This window comes from Pezoporus occidentalis, unplaced genomic scaffold (genome assembly GCF_034315485.1).
Source record: "Pezoporus occidentalis ecotype Australia unplaced genomic scaffold, CSIRO_AGI_Poc_V1 ctg13, whole genome shotgun sequence".
NCBI lineage: Eukaryota > Metazoa > Chordata > Aves > Psittaciformes > Psittacidae > Pezoporus > Pezoporus occidentalis.
This window is the reverse complement of record NW_026913103.1, coordinates 2,898,473-2,924,379: the sequence shown is the minus strand read 5'-3', so window position 1 is coordinate 2,924,379 and position 25,907 is coordinate 2,898,473. Positions and strand designations below refer to the sequence as shown.

General features: G+C 37.8%; 1 protein-coding gene across 2 annotated transcripts in view; it reads right to left on the bottom strand.

The window, feature by feature from the left end:
• The window catches only part of SMAP1 (small ArfGAP 1), an 81,662-nt gene that overhangs the window by 30,449 nt on the left and 25,306 nt on the right, over positions 1 to 25,907 (bottom strand). The window contains exons 2-6 of one of the 2 annotated variants that reach the window (XM_062608146.1): positions 23,340 to 23,473; positions 22,549 to 22,634; positions 18,676 to 18,751; positions 6,060 to 6,134; positions 4,510 to 4,590 (exon numbers count right to left, since the gene is read on the bottom strand). In XM_062608146.1, coding sequence (XP_062464130.1) covers positions 4,510 to 4,590; positions 6,060 to 6,134; positions 18,676 to 18,751; positions 22,549 to 22,634; positions 23,340 to 23,473 — 452 coding nt within the window. The remainder of the gene's footprint in view (positions 1 to 4,509; positions 4,591 to 6,059; positions 6,135 to 18,675; positions 18,752 to 22,548; positions 22,635 to 23,339; positions 23,474 to 25,907) is intronic. The other variant, XM_062608147.1, reaches the window with a different exon arrangement.

Genomic DNA, 25,907 nt, shown 5'->3' with positions numbered 1-25,907 from the left:
TAATAAGAGACATGACAGATTAATTTCATTAACTAAGACTATTTTTCAAGGCAATCCTCAAACATAAAGAGTCCTTTGTTACCTGCAAAAGGAATGAATTGCACAGTTTCGGGAAGATTCCAGTTTTATTTGCCTTTCTTCAGATTAGCATTAGAAGCAACCAAAGAAACCAAATTAATCTGATCTCTTCCATAAAACTGAAAGGGTACGATTAGAAATGTAAAACCAGGCTGGGACAGGTCCAGGAAATGCAGACTGAGAGAACAAGAAGATTTAAAACCCTTCACCCTCTGTGGGGGTAGAAGGCAGGGAAACAGGTTTTCCTATGTTTTATCCTATACTCATGACTAACTCTTATCTACTTAGTCTGAATTTGTGAAAACAAAGACTAAGAGTATAACTAAGACTATGTATTCCACCACAGGGCAAAGCATGTTTCTGCTTTTCTGCTCCTGTGATAATTGCTTATGTATTATAATTTAAGTCTATATTACATTTTATATAAAAATACGAAGAAGAACCATTTAAAAATAACATCACTCAGAAAAGCAAATAATGTTTAAAAGTCTAAAAAACTTAGTCAAGTGATTTAGCAAATATATCATCAATATACTGTAAAAATAAAGAAAGCATTTGGAATATTTATAATGTAATTCTGTATTTATATTATTATTCAGGTCAATATTTGTGAGTCAACTTATTCCTACAACTTAAAACCAAACACCTCACTGATGTTTAGGTGGACATTAAAAATGTTGCAGGCTTTCATTCTTCCATGATTTCTTACAATGCTACTGAATTCTAAAGAAGTGAAGAACACTAGAGCACTATTTGCTCCAACTCATTTCTCCCTGAACAAAATTATTAGGATGATTATTTGGAATACTTTGGTTAAGTAAAAACATATCAGAGAACTAACTGGGGACTAATAGTTCCTCCTCTCACTTGCAACTCAAAAGGCTGATTTTTGTGGAAGTTTTAGCTGTCTTTGGGGGAAAACGAATGAAAACACTGCCCTAATAAGATACATTAACTTCTTCTTATTTGGTTAAATGAATGTTTGACATATTGTTTTTCCTACATTAAGGGAAAAAGCTGCTAATATGATTTGTCTTCACTTTTATTTGAGGGGTTCTCTAGTACTTTTTAAGTGCTAATAAAGTTATGTCAGTGCCTCCTCCATAATGCAGGCCATCTGTGAGGTAGCAGCTCACTGTTACTGCTGAGTTTTAGCTGGCAATTTAGTCTCCAGTTTGGCGAAGAAAAACAGCATTTGAATACTACCATTGAAAAATAACCTCTGTCATTTAAATCAACTCTATACACAAACAAGAGCCAATTTCAAACTCAAATGCAGTATAATAAAACTAAACTCACAGTGCCAAATAGTACTTCAGTTAATCAAGTTTAACTGCTGCAATCCTTCAGAAACATTCATCATCCCAATACGTTCAGCAGAATGAAAAAAACTTAACTTTGAATGTCAATATTAGTTTACAAAGCACAAGTAGTTTTAGAAAAAAACCAAAGTTTGTTCTTTACATTGCAAACATTTAACTTTACTGTCCCAATTACAACACAATCTCCTCTTTAAAGGGCTTACTTTCCATAAATTAATATGGTTTCATGGTACCTATGACCCTCAATATGCAATATTTTACTGTGAAACCATCACAGTATTTTCATTGAAGTTTTCAACTGATGTGAAACCTCTAAAACACAAACAGCACAGAAAGATACTAAGTGTCCAAATACATCCAAACCCTTCAGTACCATGGACTCAGCTGAACTTTCTGATTCTGAGTCAGAAATACTTGCTAAGTTTTCCACAGACGGCTTTCTAAATCACTTCTGGCTTAATCCTGGATTGCTAGCACTGACACACATTGTTTTCTTCATTTAAAATTAGACTACATAAAAAGTTGAACCCAACAAAAATCTCAACATTTAGGCATATGAAATTTCTCCCCCTTTACTTTGGGAACACTCCAAAGCCTCAAGACGTCATAACTCATTATGCCTTTTTGTCTTTGTACTGCAGATGGACATAAAAAGGCATGTCTTGAAAAAGACCGGAATTGCCCTAGTTGCTCTGAAATTCAAGGAGTCATTCATACAGCTCAGTCCAAGCTCTCTGTTCTAGAAAGCGCAGTCAAGTGTGGTTTTGTAAAGGGTCTTTGCAAAATGAAGTGTTATTCCTTAGACTGACTGTTTGCAAACACTTCCTCAGTCAGTTCTTTATCCTTGGGACACACAATCTCCCCAGTTCACACACACTGGCCATGACCCCTCAGCCCAAATGACCAGACTGCATCCCACCTCCTTCCCTTCTGCGCTTCCTTTCAGTGGAAAACAGGCACAAGGTGAATGGGGTGCACGATGTGGTTGCTGAAAACATGATACTATGGTCAAGATGCCAGCATTCCTCTACTGATTCACAGATTATAATCACAGAATGATTTGGGTTGGAAGGGACCTTAAAGTTTATCTAGTTCCACCCCAATGCCATGGGCAGGGACACCTTCCACTAGACCAGGTTGCTCAAAGCTCCGTTCAACCTGGCCTTGAATAAATCAACGTGAAATATTTAAAGTATCCCATAGACAGTCTCTAACTGGATGGGAAGTGTATCATTATCAGTCAAACTAAGAAGACTATTAATGTTTATCAGCTCCCTGAAGCAGAATCACACCACAAAAGCAGCAATTCCATATACAGAAATAAAACTTCTTGGTTCTCTTATCTCACCAGTACTTCCCAATGGACGCACAAGCATCTCATAGAGCTCTCTTTCCTTTGGATTCTAGAACGTGACTGTGATTTTAAAATATGTCAAGTTTACAGGCTGCATCTAAAAATAATTTTGAGCCATCTTTAAATACCTCAAAAAGCTCGAGCTTAAAGAATCTTTTAAATTAGAAAGATAACCCGCAGATGAGTACCACCTGAGCAACCACTGCTGACACATTAATAATGAAATAAAATATGCTGCAGTATTTCAAACATTTTGCATCTGTTACAACAGCACTATTATCTAATGCAGATACATTTACCAAATTCCACATACTGTAGAACAAGCATTTAAAATCAAAATACTTGTTTTTACTTGCTTAATCATTAACTGGTAATCTAATGATAAATTAATGTAAATCTAATCAGTGGCGTTTGAATTGGTTTTTATTTCAAGTATTAGGGTAGTGCCTCAGCTGTAACTATGCACTATCATGTTTTCTCTTCACCTAACCAAATTTTCCCAGGCAAGGGACAAGGTTCAGGCACCCTCACAAAGGGAAACCCTCTCTTCCCCAGACCAAAACTAGACCTTTTGGCTTTATAAAGTTAAGATTTCTAAACCAAAGCAATGTTTTCAGCCTTCATAACTAAAGTATATTTTTCTAAGGACTAGAATAAAGCATTTAATTTGGCTGGATGCCCTTGTAAAATTCCAATAATGAACGATTTTAATATTTTTGTCATCCATAAATACGCTTTAACCTCCTACAAGGTGAGTGAGGATACCCTTTTCCACTAGCTCAGTGAAGCTACACAAATTGTCACAACAAAGTTTGCTTCTACACTAACTTAATTCAGAAGTGCTAATCTGATTTTCTAATTCCACAAAAAAATATACTGGTATTGGGTAGGGACTTTTTTCTCTGCCAGGTGTGCACATATTTTTGTATCTTGTTTTATTATGCAAAATAAAAAACTTCTATTGCAAGCTGAACTAGAAATAAGTCAGCAATCATTATGTATGAATACATAACATTTTTCATAATTGTAACACAGCACTACTGGGGAATAAACTGACAGATGGAGACTTCAATGCATTCTGTGGACTGCACTGCAGATCAAAACATACTAATGGATTCACATCATCTGAGAGAGGACATCTGTTTTAGAAGAAATTATTGTACTTAATACTTAAATTACCCATTCCATTTTTGCTTAACTTTATACAGAGCTGTACATGAAATTTTAATTGTACCTATATCGCCAAGGCTACTCAGAATGCTTTACTACAGTTGCGCACAGAAGTACCTTAACTCGTTTACCTGTCATGTTTTGTGACATGATCTAGTTGAATATTTTCAAAGAGTTATTAATGAAATTCTGTAAATTATGCACTCATGTTTAAAATGGACGATTTATGAAGGACAGAATTAGGTAGAGCACTGACTAAAACTGAAAATTTTCTGTGCAAGAACTGCAATGGTACATCTTAAAAACCTTAATTAGGTTTTTAATCTGAGCTTCAATCTTAACAAAGCTTAACTGAGATCCCTCTTCCACAAAACATCACAAAACATATTCTTCACTGTATGGTCAACCTACCTCTGGACACAAGCAACAGCACAAATAAACCATTCACGAGGATTATTCTGATTATTATTCATATACACTCATATAAACACACACATATACACAAAGACATGTATTACAAAGCTTTTTACATGTCTAATACTGTGTTTATTTTTTAAGTAACTGGACAAAATGAACTATTCTTACCTTTTCAACTGCTAATTGCTTTGATGGTTTTTCAGATTCTCTCTCTCTCTTTTTCTCTTCTTTCTTTTTTTCTTTTTCCTTCTGGAAAAAAAAATAGATTTTGCTAGTACTCAATAACAGTGCATTTGCAAATACTGAATGTCCACAGTCATATACAATATAAAGAGATCTTCAGTTCCTCATTCATAGTGAATATATAAAGACTTAAACTGTTCACCAGTGCTTCTGCCTCCACACTGCACAAAGCCTACAGGAGCTCTCTTGATTCCCAGTGACTTTTATTTTCATTCATTTCAGTTTCATTGTGGACTTGAAAATGTCCAAGTCCTTCATCTTCACACTTCACAATTTCAATATGCAAGCTTTCTGCTTCAGCTCCATTAGATAAAAATGAATTCAAACTAATTGAAAACATTTCTCAGATGCTGTATTCATGTCGGAACTTTAACTCAAGTGTTTCATTACTTGCACAAGCAGTCAAAAAGCACAACAAAGACAATGAAATGAAATTGGCTTTATACTGGTCTAAATTTCTAAGCAAAAATTATTTGTTGGGTTTTCCCCTCCCCCCAGGATTCATTTCTAACAGCATGGCATACTGGTTACACAGAGGAACTTTCAAATTTGAATACATCAAGAGAGGCGGGTAAGAAAGAAAAGGCAAATTTTGTTCTAAGTGGCTGGTGCTATTCCTAGTACAACTTGAAAAACACATCAGATTCACAAAGGCACACGGACTAGTCCATAACGCTGTCATTTGAATTTTAACTAATATTTAAATATAGCTGAACTAAAATAATTTATAGCATCTATCCAGATTTTATGTATTTAGAAGAAAAAACATGAGTTAAGATCATAAGTTATTTCATATACTGTATGCAATCCCCATTTAGACTAAAGTATCCAAAAGAGCCTAGCATTCACATTCTAAAAATAAGTATTTCAGTATTGTTGCAAATTGTGACATTTATTGAAAGTTCATACAAGTGATGCCTCATCTACTACATATTTGTATTCAGATTTTTGAAGACTTTTCTAAACAGTAAATGTAATGTCAGCACATACACATGTATCCCAGGTAGAAGGGATATTAAAACTACTGTGAGTTAACAGGAGTGTTGCCAAATTAATTATATATTTATCTCCAAGGAGATTGAACTAAATGGCTGGAAGAGTACTGATAATTTAAATTCTGAAACAAGCAAGTAAACAAAAAAAGGAAACCAAAAATTATTCCTGAGGAGACAGGACAATGCCACTCAAGCCCATTATCTGAGAATGAAATGGCAGTTTCAGTTTTGCGACACTAAACCAGAGCAGAACCAGAAGTTTAACATATAGAAACAAAGAGATAACAATCACGTGTGTACTTCATCCCACTGTACTGGCCCTTTTCATTTATCTAGTGCAGGAAGCAAGGAAAGAAGCATTTATGTGACTGAAGTATTATCAGCAGTTTATATTCTCTACTTAGCTCATTGAAATTACTCTACAGAAAACATTTGTGCAAAGCAGTAACCCAACAACAGTTACACCTGAAAACAATATACCTCTGCTTTGCTCTTCTCAGCAGCAGCTTGCAGAGGAGAGGATGCCAAAGGCTGAGCAGCATCAGAAGAGGATATCTGTATAAAACAGAGGAAAGAAATGAGAGGGAAAATAAGTAAGAACAGGTAGGAAGGGAGGGAGCAGCATCAGTTGAGACAGGATTTTCTTTTCATTTTTTTCCCCCACTAATTTTGGGGTGAGGGATAACACAGCACAGAAGAAACAGAGGAGACAAAGTATTTCCTTTTTAGGTTAATTTTTATCGGTACAATTTTTAAAGCAAATCTGTCATATAGGAATGACTGACTTATAATGAAATTCACTAGAATAGAATGTAAGAAAATGAGCCTGGATAAGATCATATCACAGGCCTAAGAAAAATAATTAGGTTTCATCCATTGTTCAGTTTTATCCAGTGTGACTATTGAAATATTAATGTCCTGAAGCATGAAGGCACACTGTCCCAGAGGAGGGGGAGAGGAGAGTGTCTTTGCTTTTGTTCACTGTAAGAGTATTTTTATTAAGAGGAATACAAAATAACTCTAAGAGTTATACATTAATTAAAGTTCTAATTAACTCTTCTCTAAGAGCATTCCAAATGAGTAAAGAGCTTAGGGTTAATACAAAGCTGCATCCTAACAAGAGGATGCCAGATCTTCCAGATAGGTGATACTTCTTTTCTGGAAATCAGTATGTAAAACTGCTATTAGCACCACTAGACTTCCAGAATTATTTGAAAGGTATCTTACATATGCAACAGATGCAGTTTGCTCAAGAAAATCTGATTTCTCCAAATGCATTTTCATACAACTTCATATCCTGTTTCTTTATGCATAATTGATCGCTTTAATGGAAACATTGTATTTCTATTCCCCTTACTGCAAAAAAAGCAAATGAATCACATTTACCAAACATGTAGGAGATCTTCAGAGCTGACAGTTCTACACTGTCTTGTATCACCTCTACTATCCATTTAAAAATAAATGAAGCTATTACAGAGCAGGTCAATATGTTGGATCAAAATAACCAATTTACATGGCCTGCTTGTTTAAAGAAAAAAACCAGCTTGCACTGAAAGCTGAAAAAGACCCCTTACCTCATGTCTAAATAGCCCATATTTCTTATAGAAAATCCTACTAGTACCACAGCTTATATAGGTGGAATATTCATAGAATATATATATTCAATATTTCTACAAACTCTGAAACTATGCCTATACTGGAAGGTGGTGGAGGGCTTCAGGAAAGATATTTATAAGGCTTAAATTTTAAACTGAATTTTGCCTGCAGAAATATGAAACAGAATCCTCATTTTTAAATTTACTGTTTCAAAATCCTCAGGTTATTAGCAGAGTTATGGATATATCTGCTGCAATGAAGCAGTCTGTTGAACTGTAGCATCCTGTTGCTATAGGAACACAGTGACCCTGTTTATTCCAATTACACCACATTGTAACCAAATAAAGATGTCAGAAAAATGATCAGGTAACTACATATATTAAACTATGAGCTCTACCACCATGTTCTTTACTAAGACTTCAATTAACTGCAAATGTGTGAAATTCTGATAATGGAACATCTTAGGTTTACTTTCAAGTTTCTAAAGTGAAATTTTTGTTTGGGGTTTATGTTCTTCTGTATGCTTCAGATTTTAAGAAAATTCAAGCTTGATAGTTCTCACAGGTGAACAGCAGGTGACAGCTACTCACCACACAGAACCAGGTAAGCAAAATTTCATTTGGGGGTTGGGGAGATATCAGCACTATAGATGTTTGTATCACAGTTTCATCCTCACATAACAGTTCTCAATCTGCCTATCAGCTTCATTAATTAAGGGATTAGCTAACCTATGATAAATTAATCCTATAAAGGCCTGAAAATAATTATTATAGTTTTGCCAATCAAGTAATGGAATCATAGAACCACAGAATCTATGGAGAAGTGTCATGCAGGCTTCAAGCAGGAGACAAGAGTAAAAAGCAGCTGCCATCTAGCCTGGGATAGAGAACAGGATGTACAAGCTGAGAAATGCCCGAGCATAATGTTTAAAGACAAACAGCAGCACTACATTCACTTCAGGCTAAAAAGCAGCACTTGAAAGCACACTTCACCTATGCAAATATTCAACTAAGTAAGAGTATAAAGGCACATTACTGAAGATAATCTTTAAGAGAAGACACATTACAATGTATAAAGAACTGATTAAGTTTATATAAGGAAAGCAACAGCATGAGTTTCTGCTGCTGAACAGCTTTATCACCACTGCATCATGTTAAATTTGTTATGAAGCTGCACCAGATAAGGAAACACGGATGAAAATAATCCAATCAAATCAAAAGGTGCAGCTAGATAAAACTAAACGTGTGGATGTTGTTGTCTACCTGGACTTTATTAAAGCCCTTGATACCATTTCCCACAGCATCCTCCTGAAGAAATTGGCTGCTCATGGCTTGGGTGGGTGTGCCATTCACTGAGTAAAAAACTGGCTGGATGGATGGACCTGAAGAGTTGTGAATGGAGTTAAATCCTGCTAGTGGCCAGTAACAAGAAGTGCTCCCCAGGGCTCAGTACTGCAGCCAGTCTTGTTCAGTATCTTTATCAGAGATCTGGAGGAGGGGATCAAGTGCACTCTCAGTCTGCAGGCAACACCAAGTGGGGTGGGAGTGTCGATCTGCTGGTGGATAGGGAGGCTCTGGACAGGCTGGATCGAAGGGATGTGGCCAACGGTATGAGGATCAACAAGATAAAGTGCAGGGTCCTACGTTTGGGCCACAACAGCCCCATGCAACGCTACAGGCTTAGGGAAGAGTGGCTGGAAAGCTGCTCAGAGGAAAAGGACCTGGGAGCGTTGGTCGACGGCCACTGAACATGAGCTATCTTGTGGCCAAGAAGGCCAATGGCATCCTGGCCTGTATCAGGAATTGGCCAGCAGGGCCAGGGCAGTGATTATCCCCCAGTGCTCAGCACTGAAGAGGCCGCACCTCCAATCCTGTGTTCAGTTCTGGGCCTCTCACTACAAAACAGACACTGTGACGCTGGAGCAGGTGCAGAGAAAGGCAATGAAGCTGGTGAAAGGTCTGGCGCACAAATGTCTTAGGAGGAGCAGCTGAGGAAACTGGGGCTGTTCAGGAGGTCAGAGAAGAAAGACCTTATCAGTCTCTACAACTACCTGAAAGGAGGTTGTAGTGAGGTGGGCCTCAGTCTCCTCTCCCAGATAACAAGCGACAGGACAAAAAGAAATGTCCTCAAGTTGCACCAGGGGAGGTTTAGACTGGATAGCAGGAAAAATTTCTTCACCAAAAGAGTTGTCAATCATTGGAACAGGCTGCCCAAGGAAGTGGTGGAGTCACCATCCCTGGAGGTATTTAAAATACAAATAGGTGTGGTCATAGAATCATAGAATAATTAGGGTTGGAAAGGACCTTAAGATCATCAAGTTCCAACCCCCCACCCCCCTGCCATGGGCAGGGACACCTCACACTAAACCATCTCACCCAAGGCTTTGTCCAACCTGGCCTTGAACACTGCCAGGGATGGAGCATTCACAACCTCCCTGGGCAACCTATTCCAGTGCCTCACCATCCTAACAGGAACGGATTTCGTCCTTATATCCAATCTAAACTTCCCCTGTTTAAGCTTTAACCCATTACCCCTTGTCCTGTCACTACAGTCCCTAATGAAGAGTCCCTCCCCAGCATCCCTATAGAACCGCTTCAGATACTGGAAGGCTGCTATGAGGTCTCCATGCAACCTTCTCTTCTCGAGGCTGAACAGCCCCAACTTTCTCAGGCCGTGTTCATACGGGAGGTGCTCCAGTCCCCTGATCATCCTCGTGGCCCTTCTCTGGACTTGTTCCAACAGTTCCATGTCCTTTTTATGCTGAGGACACCAGAACTGCACACAATACTCCAGGTGAGGTCTCACGACAGCAGAGTAGAGGGGCAGGACCACCTCCTTCAACCTGCTGGTCATGCTCCTTTTGATGCAGCCCAGGATACGGTTGGCTTTCTGGGCTGCAAGCGCACACTGAAGCCGGCTCATGTTCAGTTTCTCATCAACCAACACCCCCAAGACCTTCTCTGCAGGGCTGCTCTGAATCTCTTCTTTGCCCAATCTGTAGCTGTGCCTGGGATTGCTCTGACCCAGGTGTAGGACCTTGCACTTGTCATGGTTAAACTTCATGAGATTGGCATCAGCCCACCTCAGAAGCGTGTTGAGGTCCCTCTGGATGGCATTCCTTCCCTCCAGGGTATCAACCGAACCACACAGCTTGGTGTCATCAGCAAACTTGCTGAGGGCACACTCAATCCCACTGTACATGTCACCAACAAAGATGTTAAACAAGACCGGTGCCAACACCCATCCCTGAGGGACGCCACTCGTTACTGGTCTCCAGCCGGACATTGAGCCATTGACCACAACTCTTTGCGTGCGGCCATCCAGCCAGTTCTTTATCCACTGAGTGGTCCATCCATCAAATTGATGTCTCCCCAATTTAGAGACAAGGATGTCATGTGGGACAATGTCGAATGCTTTGCACAAGTCAAGGTAGATGACATCAGCTGCTCTACCCCGTCCATCAGTTCTGTAGCCCCATCACAGAAGGCCACCAAATTGGTCAGGCAGGATTTCCCCTTAGTGAAGCCATGCTGGCTGTCACCAAGCACCTTGTTGCTTTTCATGTGCCTCAGCATGCCTTCCAGGAGAATCTGCTCCAAGATTTTGCCAAGCACAGAGGTGAGACTGACTGGTCTGAATTCCCCAGGTCATCCATTTTTGCCTTCTTGAAAATGGGGGTTTTATTTCCCTTTTTCCAGTCATCAGGAACTTCACCTGACTGCCATGATTTCTGAAATACGATGGCCAGTGGCTTAGCAACTTCATTCGCTAGCTCCTTCAGGACCCGCGGTCCTTATATACGTGATTTAATGGTGGATTTGGCAATGTTAGGTTAACAGTTGGATTTGATTATCTTGAAGGTCTCTTCCAACCTAGATGATTCTATAAAACAGGATTAAAACAGAGGCTGGTGTAATGCAGTGGGTGGTTAAGCAGTCAAGAGCATCAAGAGCTGGTCAGGGTACCAGGGAAGACTAGAAAAACACTGGACATTAGGACAAACTGATGCTTAAGAGACAGCTGACCTGTAAACCCTGTTCAGGTTCCCTGCTGGCACTGAATCAGCTGCCTCCTGACTTTAGAGCAACCCAGCATGCCCCATGCTGAGTGCAGGAACCGTAGTGAGAGGCAGTGCTCTTCAGCTACAATAGAGTCCTTTCAGTGCCAGGTATTCTCATCTGTGCTCAGGTGTCATACTGTGTCATGTCAATATATCAAAACTAGCACCAAATAAAACTAAAAACTGTAAGAACACTGCAATGTAAGGGTATTCTTTTATTAGCCTAGGAGTTTTTTCAGTAAGAAGACTGAATTTTCACTAACATGAAAGTCATTATTATGGATGCTAATAACTTCTTCAACCACAGAGAAACTTTATTCATCAAATGCTTCATTTTCAGATTTCAAAACATTCTTTTCTAAACTTTAACCCCATATTTTAGCAAACCTGCTTGATATGTCAATAGCACTTCAGAGGTTTTGTTTGCCCTTGTACTGTCACCAAATTCTTACTTTGAAAGATTGTGATATGTTCATATTTCCAAACTGCAGCACACTTTATAGGTGTACTGTGTAGCAAATCCCTCACTAGCATTAAGTCAACCCTAAACAACCTCCAGGCTATTCTGTTGACTTCATTGCCACAACCCAGGTTAGACCACTCAAAGTCTGCATTAATGCCTTCTACATCCTGTTTGCACTGCAGACATACCATTAGCTATGGGGCATGTTTCATGTTAGATGAAACACCAATAAGGAACAGTGGTTGACAAGAACTTGTGTGCTGCTGGCTTGTATTTCCAGTAAATCTGTTCTTAAAACTACTGCAGTGATAAATTGGCTCACAGAACCTTTTCTGTCTGTAGTCAAAAGAGATTCATTAGCTTGTCAACAAATAGCAAATGAGAAAGCATCTGCTCACTGACCTATATCTGCATTCGTGGTCAGCAGTGGGAGTGCTGAGGTAACCCACGTACCAAACCACTCACCCATGACAGGTATATGCATCCAACTGTCCTAGAGTAAGTGCTGCACTCAGTCCTGGTGAAACTGCCTTTAATTAGTTGAAAGCCACAAATGCACTTTAAATATTTATAGCAGAACCCTTATCACTCAGGACTGCCAAGCAAGGTTTTAATAATAATTTTAAAACTGTTTTTAAGGAGACTGAGATCACTGAAAAACAGTACTATGTAGTCCCACAAAGTAATATACAGGGTTCTATTTAGTATTCATCAGCCGTTATTAAGAGTGATTTGTTTTTATAAACTTGAACAGAAGCATCAGTAAAGGAAGATCATTCCATGCTTGGATCCAAGTCCAAGTATTTGAAAATATTGTCATTTAGAAGCAGACAACCCCTCTTTATTGTGTGTGTGGGGGCAATCTGGCTTGCAAAAATACAGTATTTCACAGCAATAATTGCTGTTACCACTTTTCTAATTTGTCCATTTTAATCCAATTAGTATATTCCAGTGGAAATAAAGAGGAAAAAAGCTAAAGAATCAGTTTCTAGAAAAACTGACCAATACCGAAGTCTGAATTGCAGAGAGCAGGAAAGGTAGAAAATATCTTTGTTTATTTAGATCCAATGGCAAAAGATATTCCAGTGAGAAGGTATTAAGAGTAAGATTTGTCATCAAAACCACTAAAGACAAGTGACCAAAACCTCATGCACTTTTGGCCACATGTGTAACACAATAAATTCATCTAAATTTCCACAACAAAATCTGAAAAGCAATTATCAGCCATCTTCCAGAATTCATATAAAGACGCACACACTAATAGACTCAGATAATATATGTTAACACTATGCTCTGGAAAGCTGTCAAGTAAGATGTCCTTGATTACTGGCACTTTAAAGTACCAGACAAAACCAATGGCAACCCCTGCAACTGGTCATACATGCCGCTAGAAAAAGAATGAATTTGACATGCTTGTGTGCATTAAAAACACACTGCAAACTGACAACCAACATCTGAATATTTCATTTTAGTTTTCAACTTAAAAGTAGTTGGGTCTTTTGATTAAGCAAATTCAGAACTGCCTAAAGGAGGGAATGAAGGCAAGGAGCTGTTTCTTAAGTTTCCACATTTATACTGATGTTCACAATATTTCAAATGCATTTCAGAACAAAAGACTTGTAGTCATTTAATTTTTAGCAATCTCTCTCCATTGTTCGTGCTTTGGGACTTCTTTTTAGAAAGCAAATAAAGTAAAAAAAAAAAACCCAAACATTTTGCATAATGAAAGTCAATACTGTCTTTGAAGTACCATGTGCATTCAGTGCTGAGCAAGAAAATACATACAAACACACGAGTACTGCGATTTCATTTTCACCTATCTCTGTGAGAGACTGTCTGGTTCACAGAAAACGTGAGAAGGGCAAAAAAAGAATCTGCAGGTTCACAGTATTACAATTCCCTGCCCCTCTTGCCTGTCAGTGTGTCGCCTGTCCCCATTTCCTCCATTACAAACTTCTGTAGTATTTAAGTCATCACTTAGTAGTGGAACTATCAAAACACATGCTATGGTAATAGATCACATACAAGCATCAATACAACCAGTATGTGGCCCAATGACTGATGTAGTCTGTGCATCAGACTAGACTACTGTTTCAAGTGAAAAACGTAAGCTTAAAAAAAGCATTAAATGAAGCTATCAGAGAATATAACATACAAAATCTCAGAATGACTTTGTAGATAATAGTCATAGAAACACTGCTGGCCATTAAGGTCAATGTACTAAATAAAGTTCCCACCAACTTTGTTTTTAAAAAAAGTCCCGTTCTTGATGCATGGCATACTGTAATTTAGCCTTTTATTAAAAAGGATTCAAGTTAAAGCTTTAGAAACCTATACTAAGCTTCCATTTAAATATGAAACGTAGGGTGCTATCACTCAGAAGATTCAAGAGATTAAAAGATGAGTTATCAAACCACCTCAATATATTCAGGAAATTAGCAGCTGAACCAAATACAAAAGTGCCCTCGAGTGGCCATTTTACGTGTGCACAACATACAGAGAAATAACCCAAATGAAGAGTACTCTACACTGATTTGACAGGCTTTAAGTTCAGCTACTACATATGCTTTTCTTGTATCAGCAGACTTTTGACTTTATTACTGTACCTCTCCAATGAATGCTGACAACACTAAAATTAATATTTTATTTTAAAGCAGCAGCAATTACAGACTATTAGCTGCATATAATATAAACACAACCAATAGCCTGCCATTTTTTAAGAAGGCCTATTCTTAAAATAAATACTGAAAGGAGTGTAAGAATACTAAGGTACTATTAATAACACTTGTCTATGAATTTCTGTGGAAATTATTTAGGCTAACCAGCAAGGCTTTTTCTAAAGCTACTAAAATGTCTCTTCTATTCACTGCTGTAACCACCGGGCACCACAAATAAAAGGTGAGTGTCCCACATTTCACAAAACACAGCAGTAGATGGCTTTTTAAAGAAGCCAGCACTGCTCTTGTGTCAATATTCTGCAAATGCTCACCAATCCTCCATCCCTTGAGTGCCCATATCCTGTTAGAGGAATACAGTGAAGCCTGTGCACAAGCTAGCTGTAAGTCCTGAATGTGTGCAGAATTACAGATGTTCATAAAATTTACATCACACAGAGATGCAATTACTTGATGCTCTAGGAAATACAGATATATTGAACAGTATTAGACTCGAGTGCAACATTTTTCTAATTCTAACATAAAGCACCCATACCTTTCCTTACCCACATTAGATTTATTATTTAGATGATTTAGCTTCTCCTTTAGATAACTACCTCCTGAAATACCATGGTTTAACTGAAGGCTGACACAGGATAAACAAAAAGGATGCTTTTAATCTCTTACTGGAGAGCCCTCAATTCTCCCTGTCCACCCTACCCAATGTTTTCTGTATTTGTTCCAGGGAAAACTGTCTTTAGTTGAGAGCTTCCCAAAACTTCAGCACAACACCTTTTTTTCTCCTAAGTGGTTTGCCCTGCTGCAAGCAGGATCATTTACATTTTCACGATCCATGCTAAACTGGCAATGCAGTCACTATAGATTTCAGCTTTGGCAGAAGTTCTGTTTACTTAGACATAGTAAATTGTAGCTAAGCAGTGTGAACTACTCCTCAAATGAAAGAGCTTATGGAAGTGAGGAAAGCAAGCTCCTGCACATGGGAATGCAGCCTGCATACTGAAAATCCACACCCAGGCTTCTCTAACTCATCCATTTAACTACTGCTGAGCAAACTCCCGCTCAAGGGCAGTCACTAGTGGTACACTCAGGCACTGATACTGGAGTAAACACTATTGAACCTTATTAATGAACCACGATTGAGACGAAGAACATCAAGTTTGCAGATGACACAAAATAAGGAGTGGTTGATACACTAGATCAGTGTGCTGCCATTCAGAGCTCTGTTGACAGGATGGGCCAACAGGAACCACATGAAGTTCAAAGGGAAGTGCCAAGTCCTGCACCTGGAGAAGAATAACCCCATGCATCCATACAGGCTGGCATCAACTGGCTGGAAAGCAAATGTCCAGAAGAGGACCTGAAGGTCCTGGTGGAGTTGAATATGAGCTAGAAATGTGGCTAGTTCTGGGCTCACAAGTACAAGAAAGACATGGCCAGACTGGAGCAAGTCCAGCAAAGGGACACTAAGATGTTTAAAGGACTGGAGCACCTTTCAGACAGTAACAGACTCACTCAGTGAGCTGAGACTGTTTAGCCTGCAGAAGAGAAAGCTAAGGATGGGGAGACAGAGAAGTCTTATCAATGTGTATAAATACCTGGTGGCAGGGCGCAAAGACTGCTGCCTATGGTACCCAGAAACAGGACCAAGCAGCACTGAACACAACTTGAAATACAGGAAATTCCAGTGAAATGTAAGAATAACTTTATTTTTACCACAGGGGTCACTGATTACTGGAACAGGTTACCCAGGCGGGCTGTGGAGTCTCCAGCCCAGGAGACACTCAAAACCCAACTGGACACAGCTCTAAGCAAACCTCTAGCTGACCTCACTTTGAGCTGGAAGAACTGGATGATCTCCAAGGCTTCCTTCCAGGAGCCTGAACTATTCTGTGATCCTATAATTCAACTCATTCTAACAGCATGATCTTGCAAAATAATTATCCCACTTTCACTATTCCTGCCCTCAAGTCATAATTATATTTCAGTGCTTCCTACTGATGCCTATCACAACACTTCATTAGCATATTTAAAAAATACTTCATAGAATTTGATTCACAAACTCTTCACAGATGACTAAAAAACCCACTATGGTTCTTGCAGTATTGTGAGGGGTGTCTGGTAACCTCTTTCCAAGCCAATGACTGAATGCTTCTGAACGCTGTCTAATACAAACTTACTGCTCATGTACCTATCATACCCCACAATTTATCCATCTTAAGGGGCCCAAGTGTGGCAAATATATTATGGATTTAATCTCCTTTAAGATAATTTTCTGGAAAATGTACCATCACAATCCCTAAATTTACATCACATTTTATCCAGTTGCCTAAGTTCATACTTACATTATACACAATGTCTTAAGAAAGCATGGAAAATGTAGACCCATCATTCTTTTCCTTCAGTCAGCTTAAGAGTTGTATGAATCTTCTGCTCCATACATAATTCACACATTTTCTTAAATACAGAAACTTTGTTTACTATTCTCTAAACATTGTCAAGATGTGATAATATACTCCTACTTCATGTAGTGAAATAGACTGTGCCAGTTTGTAATTTTGGAAACTTCAAGTTTCTGGAATCTGCTTAAGTTGATTCACTCTGAATAAAGTATTTTCCATATGCATTCTGAGTATTAGTGCTCTTTCTTCTCCTATCTGTTTGTTTTTATTAAAAGCTGCAGAGACTGCATGTGGTAATAGCTAATCTTTACCCACACTCAACACTTGTATGGTGAAAGGGTCATTGTATTAGATACAAAAATAAATAGTTTAAGAAAGATTGTCTTTTTAGAGTTGTTATTTTAAGCCAAAGAGGAGGAGCCAAATCTTTTTTAAAAATCTGGAAAATATGATTGCTTCAAAGTTGACTTCCTGAACCTCCACGTAACTTTAGGACACTTAAATGAATGTCAATATGCAGGAGTTATCTATAGCTAAATTATTTCATAATTAGATTCTATTTCTATCTTGGAGAGATTATGCCATTTACATTAGTCAGTGAATGAAAAGCCCAAGTAGGAAGAAATTAAATGGTGTTTCCTACTCAGCAGTAACATGCCTCTCTTCAGCTTGTCTGGATTCTATCTTTGCTGCTGTGTCAGGTAAGCAATTCATATTAGTCTACAATACAATAAAGCAAAATCTGATTACTCCCTCAAAGGAAGCAGTGGACTACTAGATTAGGCACCTAGGTTTTCAGTTTAGAAGGATCTTGGGACTCTTTTGAACTTTTTAAACAAGTGTCATTTTAAGCAATTCTTCCAATTTACTACTTTAGAATAAAAGGAAAGAAGGATAATTAACAGTGCAATTCAAACCACAACTGTATTTTACATTGTATTTTACAAGTGAAGCAATTTTCTTTCTACTTCAACCATGTTTAATGAAATACACTTCTCTAGTTTTCAGGTGATTTTTTTCCTCCTAGAATGAAACTATCATTCAAAGATCCATTTTCTCAAGTGGGAAAGGCAGCATAAATCCCACTCTTTACAACCACCCATGCACTGGTTTCCCTGTCAAAGTTCACTGACTAGTAAGATGCAGCAGTAAATTACATGTTAGGCTATAATTAAATAATGTATGTATAGAGGAGTGCATGTTTATATATTTTTATTTATATAGTTGTATTTATTTATGCTAAAACTAGACTGTATGGCCCAGAAACAGCAACGTCCAAAAAACCAAACAAGGGTACAAGGAACAACTTCAGTAAATGTGGACATTCTCAAAACTGCTTTGCCAGCAAAGCACACATGAACTTACAGTAGTGAACAGACAACTACATGATTAAACACCTGGTTTGCTGTACTGCCTGTGTTTGCTATTTCAATGCATCTCACTGCATGCAGTCTGGAATTCAGCAGAGCACTAAGACCCTCAAGAAGGAACCCAAAACACTGTAGGATTTCTCATCAAGGTATTAGAGAGAATAAGGGAAGACAAAGTCACCAGAAACAGTAATCCTATCTTATCCCTCTCACATGAAAAAGATGCTCAGAAAGGACTCAAAATATACTGTTGAAGAACTCCTGATCAGCAAAAGCGAAAAACACAACATAAAGAAACAGAAGCAAGCTATTTGTTGGATCATAAAAATTTGCTGTTACAGATATAACAGATAATATGTTGACCTTACAGAAGCTAGGAATGCCTTTCAAGAGACACAAAAGAAAACACTTAGCACCGAATCAAAAAGGTTTTGACTGTGAACACATTTTAACATGTAATGTTTTCTGCATTTGTCTAATGTAGCTTTCAAAAAACAAAAGTGATGGAATTCTTGGTGAAACTGTTTACTTACATTGAAGGCATTAACTGCATTTTTATCATAATATTTCTTCTTTTCGTACTTATCCCTGATGAAAAATTCCACAGCTCTGGAATTAGCTAGTTTAAGGAAAATACGTATCCAGATAAATAGCAACATTAACCTACAAAGCTGATGGGCTAGTCAAAGAATTGCACCAGATTCTTGCTCCTTCTCACTTTAAAACAACAGAGTAAACTGTTCTACACAATAATTCCTATTGCAGCATCCAAAAAAAAAAAAACCTTCTTTTTACTACGGAGAATTCATCAGTTTAATCTCTTAATGAAGCAATACGAGAAAGATATACTAGGATTAACTCAGTGTTCCACAGTTAGGGCATTTTCACCTAGTATTTATAAGCTACAGGGTTGTAATACTCCAAATACTTGAACAAAGGTACTCATATACAATAATTATAGTTTACTATCATAACTTGCAAAAAATACTTTGTATAAAAGGTGAAATGTACGTAAACCCATTCTCTGGTTTGCATAAATTGTATCATGCTACAAAAGCTGGTCATGAACCATTCTCTGAGATCACTAAATCCTCCACAAGAATCTCCTACTACAAGAAGCATCTCTGTGGAAGGGAAAGAAAACCCAAACACTAGTGATAAAATGCAAAGGTGGAAATAGCAGCAAGCATATTGATGCAGAAGACCAGATGTGACAGCTCAAACACAAAAAGGACAAGTAGTTGTTTTCCTCAGTTATTCTCTCAGCTTCATAAAGCAGCTCGTCCAAAGCAATGTGGGTACTTTAGTAAAGCTGATTCTCTGGTATCTGTGAATAAGTTTTAACTGACTAGTTGAGCAATGTGATTATTCATTTAAAAATCAAAATTGCAACTGTGGAAGCTGATTCACTGCCTCTCCATAGCAATTCTTCCTCAATGAATGGAAAGATACCTTAGCTCCATACTATCTCTCAAGATTAACTCTGAGGTCACAGCAATCTGTTCCTTCAGTCTGTATTGTCAACAACCATATTCAGTTTCAAATTGAACATGTCACCTGAAGATACTTCCTAAAAGTTGCAGAAACCAAACCATTCTTTTCTACCTCTTTTCAAATATATCTACATTCTAAAGGGCATCTGGAGTACTCTGAATGCACAACTATCTTAGCACTAACACTGCACTGTTCTTTACACATACCAAAGAACTGTCACTTTGCCCAAAAAAAAATCAAAGGGTATTAAATTACAGATGAATAGAAGTTGTATAATATGCTACTTCCACAACCTTGCAAATTTACCTAAGACTAAATAGGATTCCCCTAAAAATTTCCAACTTGTAGCACAAATTACTGCATTATATAATCTCAGTGGGGAAGGAGATATAGAAAGGCTATTTGATTTTTTCCATGCTTTTGTAACTGGATAGCTATATTAATTTATAACTAATTTAGAAGTAAACAGAAAAGCTTTAAAACTTGATTGTTATAAAATACCTTAAAACAACCTGTCCTTCCTATACAGTCTTAGTTATTTGCCGAAATTAACATTTTCAGATGGCACATTTATACTAAGTATTCTAAGTTTTGGTTGCCCAGATTTTGGTGTTAGGCATTTTAGTTCTTTTGCATAAAGATTTCTGTATTTTTAGCAGTTTCCCAGGATGCTCACCTGATATTTCAGTCCTCAGAAAGTTTTAATTTGAAAATTATTTCAGAGGATCATAAGCATTTAAATTTGATACAGTTTAATTTCTTGGGATGCTATTAAACTGGGGTATTATTATTTTGGAACTTCAATATGTGTGAATTTTTGGGGCATGTCTATATTTGTTTAGATTGGTAACCTACTGTGCTCTTGTTAACAAAAGAATTTAAAGCAACATTAACAGTTGCCAAAACTGTTTTAAGAAGTGAGTAAAATGAAGAGACAAATTGATTCACTCTACTCTTGTGAAAAAAAACCACTTTCAAACAGGAAGCTAAAGCTCTCATACAAAAAACTCATCAAAATGATCCTCAAAACCAGCTTCTATACCAGAGCATCCCTGCCAAGTACAATGGAAGCATAAAAATAAACCAACGCCCAGACAGGTCAGTCTTGTGACTAAGCGGCAGAACTGATGGGGGACCTTTAGTGGGAGATTTTAGGAGGATTCCACATACATGTTTTTCCTGTGCCTCCATTCTACTACATAAAAAATAAAAATAAGAATATTATAGTGCTACAGTTAAATATCATATAGGAGAACATATACAAAAGTGGTCATTATATGCAGAGTTTCCATAATACCTCCAAAAGATTATTCAGAATATTGAGAATATTCATAACCAGAATACTGATTAGATACAATGCTGATTTTGTAGGGATACAAAGGGCACAGAGGAAAGGCAAAAAAACAGCTTATCACAAATGTGAAGTAGGTAAATAGCTGACAAACTTATGGGGAAGCTGAGAAATCAAACAGAAAATTCTGGCATCCTCTCTCCTGGCCCTGTATTTTTAATAAAGAAAATACACACAATGAAATATATTCAGTTGACCAAGTCCACCTCTTAGAAACTGTCAGCTCTTCAAAAGAATATTTATTTCAAGGTATACAGTATCAAAAAAAAGAATTATCTTGAGAATCTAAAAGTGAGACCTGTGGTCTGATCTGACAAGAAAAGCAGAGCAAAGCATTATTGCTTCTCCCAAAATAGCACCAGTGAATTCGAGTTAGCTGCAGCAAGAACAAAACATACATCTTCAAGAGCCACTTCTGAGTAAGTTTTAGTCAAAGTATTTCAATCTTAGGGCTGAAACAGAGTTCTAGAATATTACAGCTGGAACACTACAGTGCTATCTGGTTCCAATTACATTTTTCTTATACATATGTATGTTTAATTTTAAAGCTACTGGAACATGAAAATACATATCTGTTTTGCTCAAGTGCATTTTATAATGAGGAACCTAACTCAAAAAAAAAAATCTTCTGCGCATAGAATATCACACATAGTATCTAACAAACAGGAGAATCAAAATCAGTTTGGGATACTGAAAGAGGAAATTCAGATCCAGTTATGATTAAGTGCATTTACCAGCCTCCATAGGTTGTACCATCATCAGGCCAAGAGAACTGGGGATAGATTCAGCTCACTTAATAGTAGCTGTTTAGGCTCTTATTACAGAGTTCCATTAAGACTAGATGAAGCAAATCCTACCTGCAGAGTAACTCACTAAGTCAGAAGTGAATACAAATCTAAATTAATGCCATTATACATTATTCTAATGACTCATTACATTTGGAAAACATTTTTTTTGAGGAAAGATACTTATTGGTGGTTGACAATTTTTCCTCCAACCTTCCCCTTCCAGTTACATGGTGATAACCACATACCAACACAAGTGGTAGCTCTCAGAGAGGTTTCGTTTATTTAGATATTCCCATCTGTGCTTGCAGAGTTCACAGAATTGTATATGTTTCAACTCCAAAAAATTAGAGTACTTTATCTAGATGAAGAAATCCATATTTCACTTGAGTAAGATCCAATGGCTTATTTTATTTTACCATTCAGCTCATTATTTCCTGTTCAAATACTTCTAACTTCAGCTGGCAGTTACTCAAGACAAAGACAGAATATTCAAGAGCTCTCCAGTATCACTCTAACTTCCAACATACAAGGAATTTATGAAGTCACCTTTTCTGAAAGCAAAAATAAATGGGGCTTACCAAATCTCATTACAAGTAGATTTGCTATAACTGAAGTAATTTAAACCTTTTCTGAACTGTTCCCAAATTCCACTGTCATTTTTTATACAACATCAATGAAATAAATAAGGTGAGTTGCCAAACGTAGCAGTCCCTTATAACATTTAAATTGCATTAAAAGTCATTTCAATGTGAACACTAAATCAAAAAGGATACTGATCTGTTTGAGGTCTTCGGAAGTTCTCTGGTAGATTAGCTTCATAGAGTAGTCTTGCTTTAGTATTTCCCATTTCTTGCATGCACTAAGAAAAAGTGAGAAGAAACAGTTAGTTCAGGTCCACTAATACTTTAAATCCTGAAATAGCCAGAATGCTATTCATGTGCTTAAATAACACTGCAAGTTTTTAACTTGGAGACCTCTCTGCTGCCATATGTCCTGGGAGATGCTCCCATTGCACAGGAGGGCTGCCTGCCAATACTTGCTGGACAAGAGCTAACAACAGAGATGCTGTTTAACAGTGTAAACTAACCCATCCAGTGAAAGATAAGCTTTCATCTCTCAGGATGCTCCTCAGACCAGGAGGAAAAGGAATAAGAAAAACTGTCTTGCAACAGAAAAATGCTTCAGACTGGAACATACCTGGAAAAAGTACTTGGAACACCAAAAAGAATGTAATTCAAGAATCACACAGATGTGTGAATGCTACTTTATTGTGCCCTCCTGAAAAGGAAAAGGCTTACAACACACTTTCTACAGATACAATGAGGAAGCATCTTTCAGAGTCCCAGTGGCAAGGGACTTCTGGATCTAAAATGATCCAGAAGAGACAACTCAACCAGTTTCTGAAGTGAGTTTTCAGAACTTAAACTCATTACAGCAGAAATATAACACATTAAGAACTACTTTGTAAAACATTTAAGCAGAGACATCATGATAAACTCAAATCCTTTCCAAAGGAGCCCTAGCATTCCATCCAAATTGAAAATATATATTTAAGGTATTTTACCTGTATTTGCTCTGGTGTCCATTGGTCCAAGTTGACAGACTTGACCCTTGATATATGGACCCCAAGATTTCGATGTATTCCAGCACATCTGATGCAAATAAAAACACCGGTGTTCCAAGAGGCCCATCTTGGACCTAAAGTGAATGGAGAAATAAATTAGTTATTTTCAAAATCGCATATCCTGTGAAGATGTTATTTGACATAATTCTATACTGACAACAGGAACAAACATGCCTGAATAAGACTCACAACTATTTCTCTGAGATTTCTATTACTTCTAACAATCTCCACTGTCAGCAGTTTTATTTATGGCTTTCTGCTTCTAAGTGATGTCACATAACATCTGAGTTAGTCAGGTTACAACCAGCCTCCCCCCGCCAAAAAAAAAAAAAAACAAACCTGAAACAAAAAATTTAAAAAGTTGTCTTACTAGTAGCAACAAGATTTTGTTAACATCTTGAATAATCCTTAGGGCTGTGCATCAGGTGGAAGCATCAGCAGAAATCAGTAGAAGTTGCCCCTACTTCTTCAATTAAAAGCTTCCCAAGACATGCATCTTTAATTAACTTGGAATTAAATGCAGGGCAATCTTACATTAATGCAATGAATCCTTTAACACCGCATACAGCACAGACTTTACAACAGCAGCATGCAAGTTCTTTGGGAACAATCTGCAAAACCAACCAACGAAAATGCCCTATGAACGGTGGAAAACTGAATATGTTCAGTTGATTCCTAAACTATAGTACGAGTTGCCATTCACAGCCCAATAAAGTTTCCTCACAGAACCTCACTACTGTTTCTCAGCTGTGCTGGCACGCTGAAACAGACCTACAGTATGCTGGCCTGAACTCCCAGTGAAACTTGGGATGTTTGACTTGAATTCACTACACAGTCTCAAACTAAACACATGTATATCATTTTATTGAGCTCTCTACACCACTATTATAGGCACTGCTTTAATGTCCATCTAGTTCTGAGTTCTAAGAAGTTCAGAGATCAAGTAACAATTCAAAAGCAAGAAAAAGCAAGCACTGAGGAGCTGGAAAACATTTCAAGCAAATATTTTCTGCCTTTGTACAATTGATGCACACATAGACTGCTCATGCAAATACAGCAGCTTGCATTCCAATATATCATTCAAATACTGTCCTGGGGCATAGAAAAGAATTTCATGCCTAGGTCTCCTGATCTTTAGCTTAAGACTGTGTTGGCGAGAAGACTTGCAGACTGAGACAGCAACAGTTTTAATAAGGGAAGCACACACTGCAGACAAGGCGGGGGAAGAGGGATTTATTACTTCCCATCAGCAGACAGGTGTCCAGCCACTTTCTAGAAAGATGGGCCTCCGAACATGCAACACTTGCTTTGGAAGACCATAGCCAAGAATGTCCTTTCTTTTTTCTCTTTTCCTTGAGCATTTATTGCTAAGCACATCATCACTTAATATAGAATGGTCAATTAGAGTCAGCAGCTGTCCCAGCTGTGTCTCCTCCCAGGTTCTTGCCCAGCCACCCCTAGCATACTTATCTGTGGTGAGGCAGAACATAGTGTGCAAGCACTGTTCAGCAAATGCCAAACAAGGAAGTGGCATAATTCCTTTCAGCTAGACTTCACTCTTTTGAATTAGTACTCAAAAATTCTAAGACACATTCACAGCTCCACAGACTTGTTGCAAGAAGCCCTCCTCTAGTGTGTAGTATCCACTGCTTGACCTTCAAGACCAAATGATAAAGATGACTGGCAGTTTTTAGAGTAAGTGCTCCATTTCAGAAGTCAAGGGATCTAACAGTTGCTCACCAAAACTAACACAGTTTCCCACATGGCACTTCTATCTCAAAACAGCTATTTGTCAAGTAAGAACAGTCAAACTGTCTGCGATGTGTGTCATATAGTTCAACAACTAGCAGCCTGTTGACCTGCCTTTTTATTTTTCCCCTGTAAAATACAGACATGCAGTACTCACCTTGTCCTTACAGACAGTGCAGATCTGTATTGCAGGAAGATCCCACTTACAATTTAAACTACTTTACGCTTCGGCGCTCCAGGATAGAGGTTTTCATGCCATTTGCCTCTACAACTTGATCAAGTTTCAACTACAGTTTATACACCATCAGACAAAGCACCTCAACTTATGCAATTGCTTCATGTAGCCATGACATTTTAGAAACAAAAAGGTAGAGGCATGGTCTTATGTGCCCAACAGCTTATCCAGCTTTTCTCTAAAATTATAACCCAGGAATGTGCCTTCAAAAGAGGGAAGGCAGTTTTGATCAGGTTACTTACAAGGGCAAGAGGTGTTCATCTGTAGTGTCTATATGATGTCTGTATTTTTATCCTATAGGGTAAAGAGCTTTAACACTAAAAGCTTTTCACCACAACAGAGATTGTACAACTACATATTACATGAGTTTCCTACTCTTCAGGTTCTTCCTCAACTATAATATCCCAGATTGGCAAGTCCTATATTTATTTTGAGACAAACCGGAATGAGGGTTTGACATGACTGAAGTCTATCTTAATAAATGAACACGAAGATCATTTCCTTTCTAGTTTAACATTAACTTC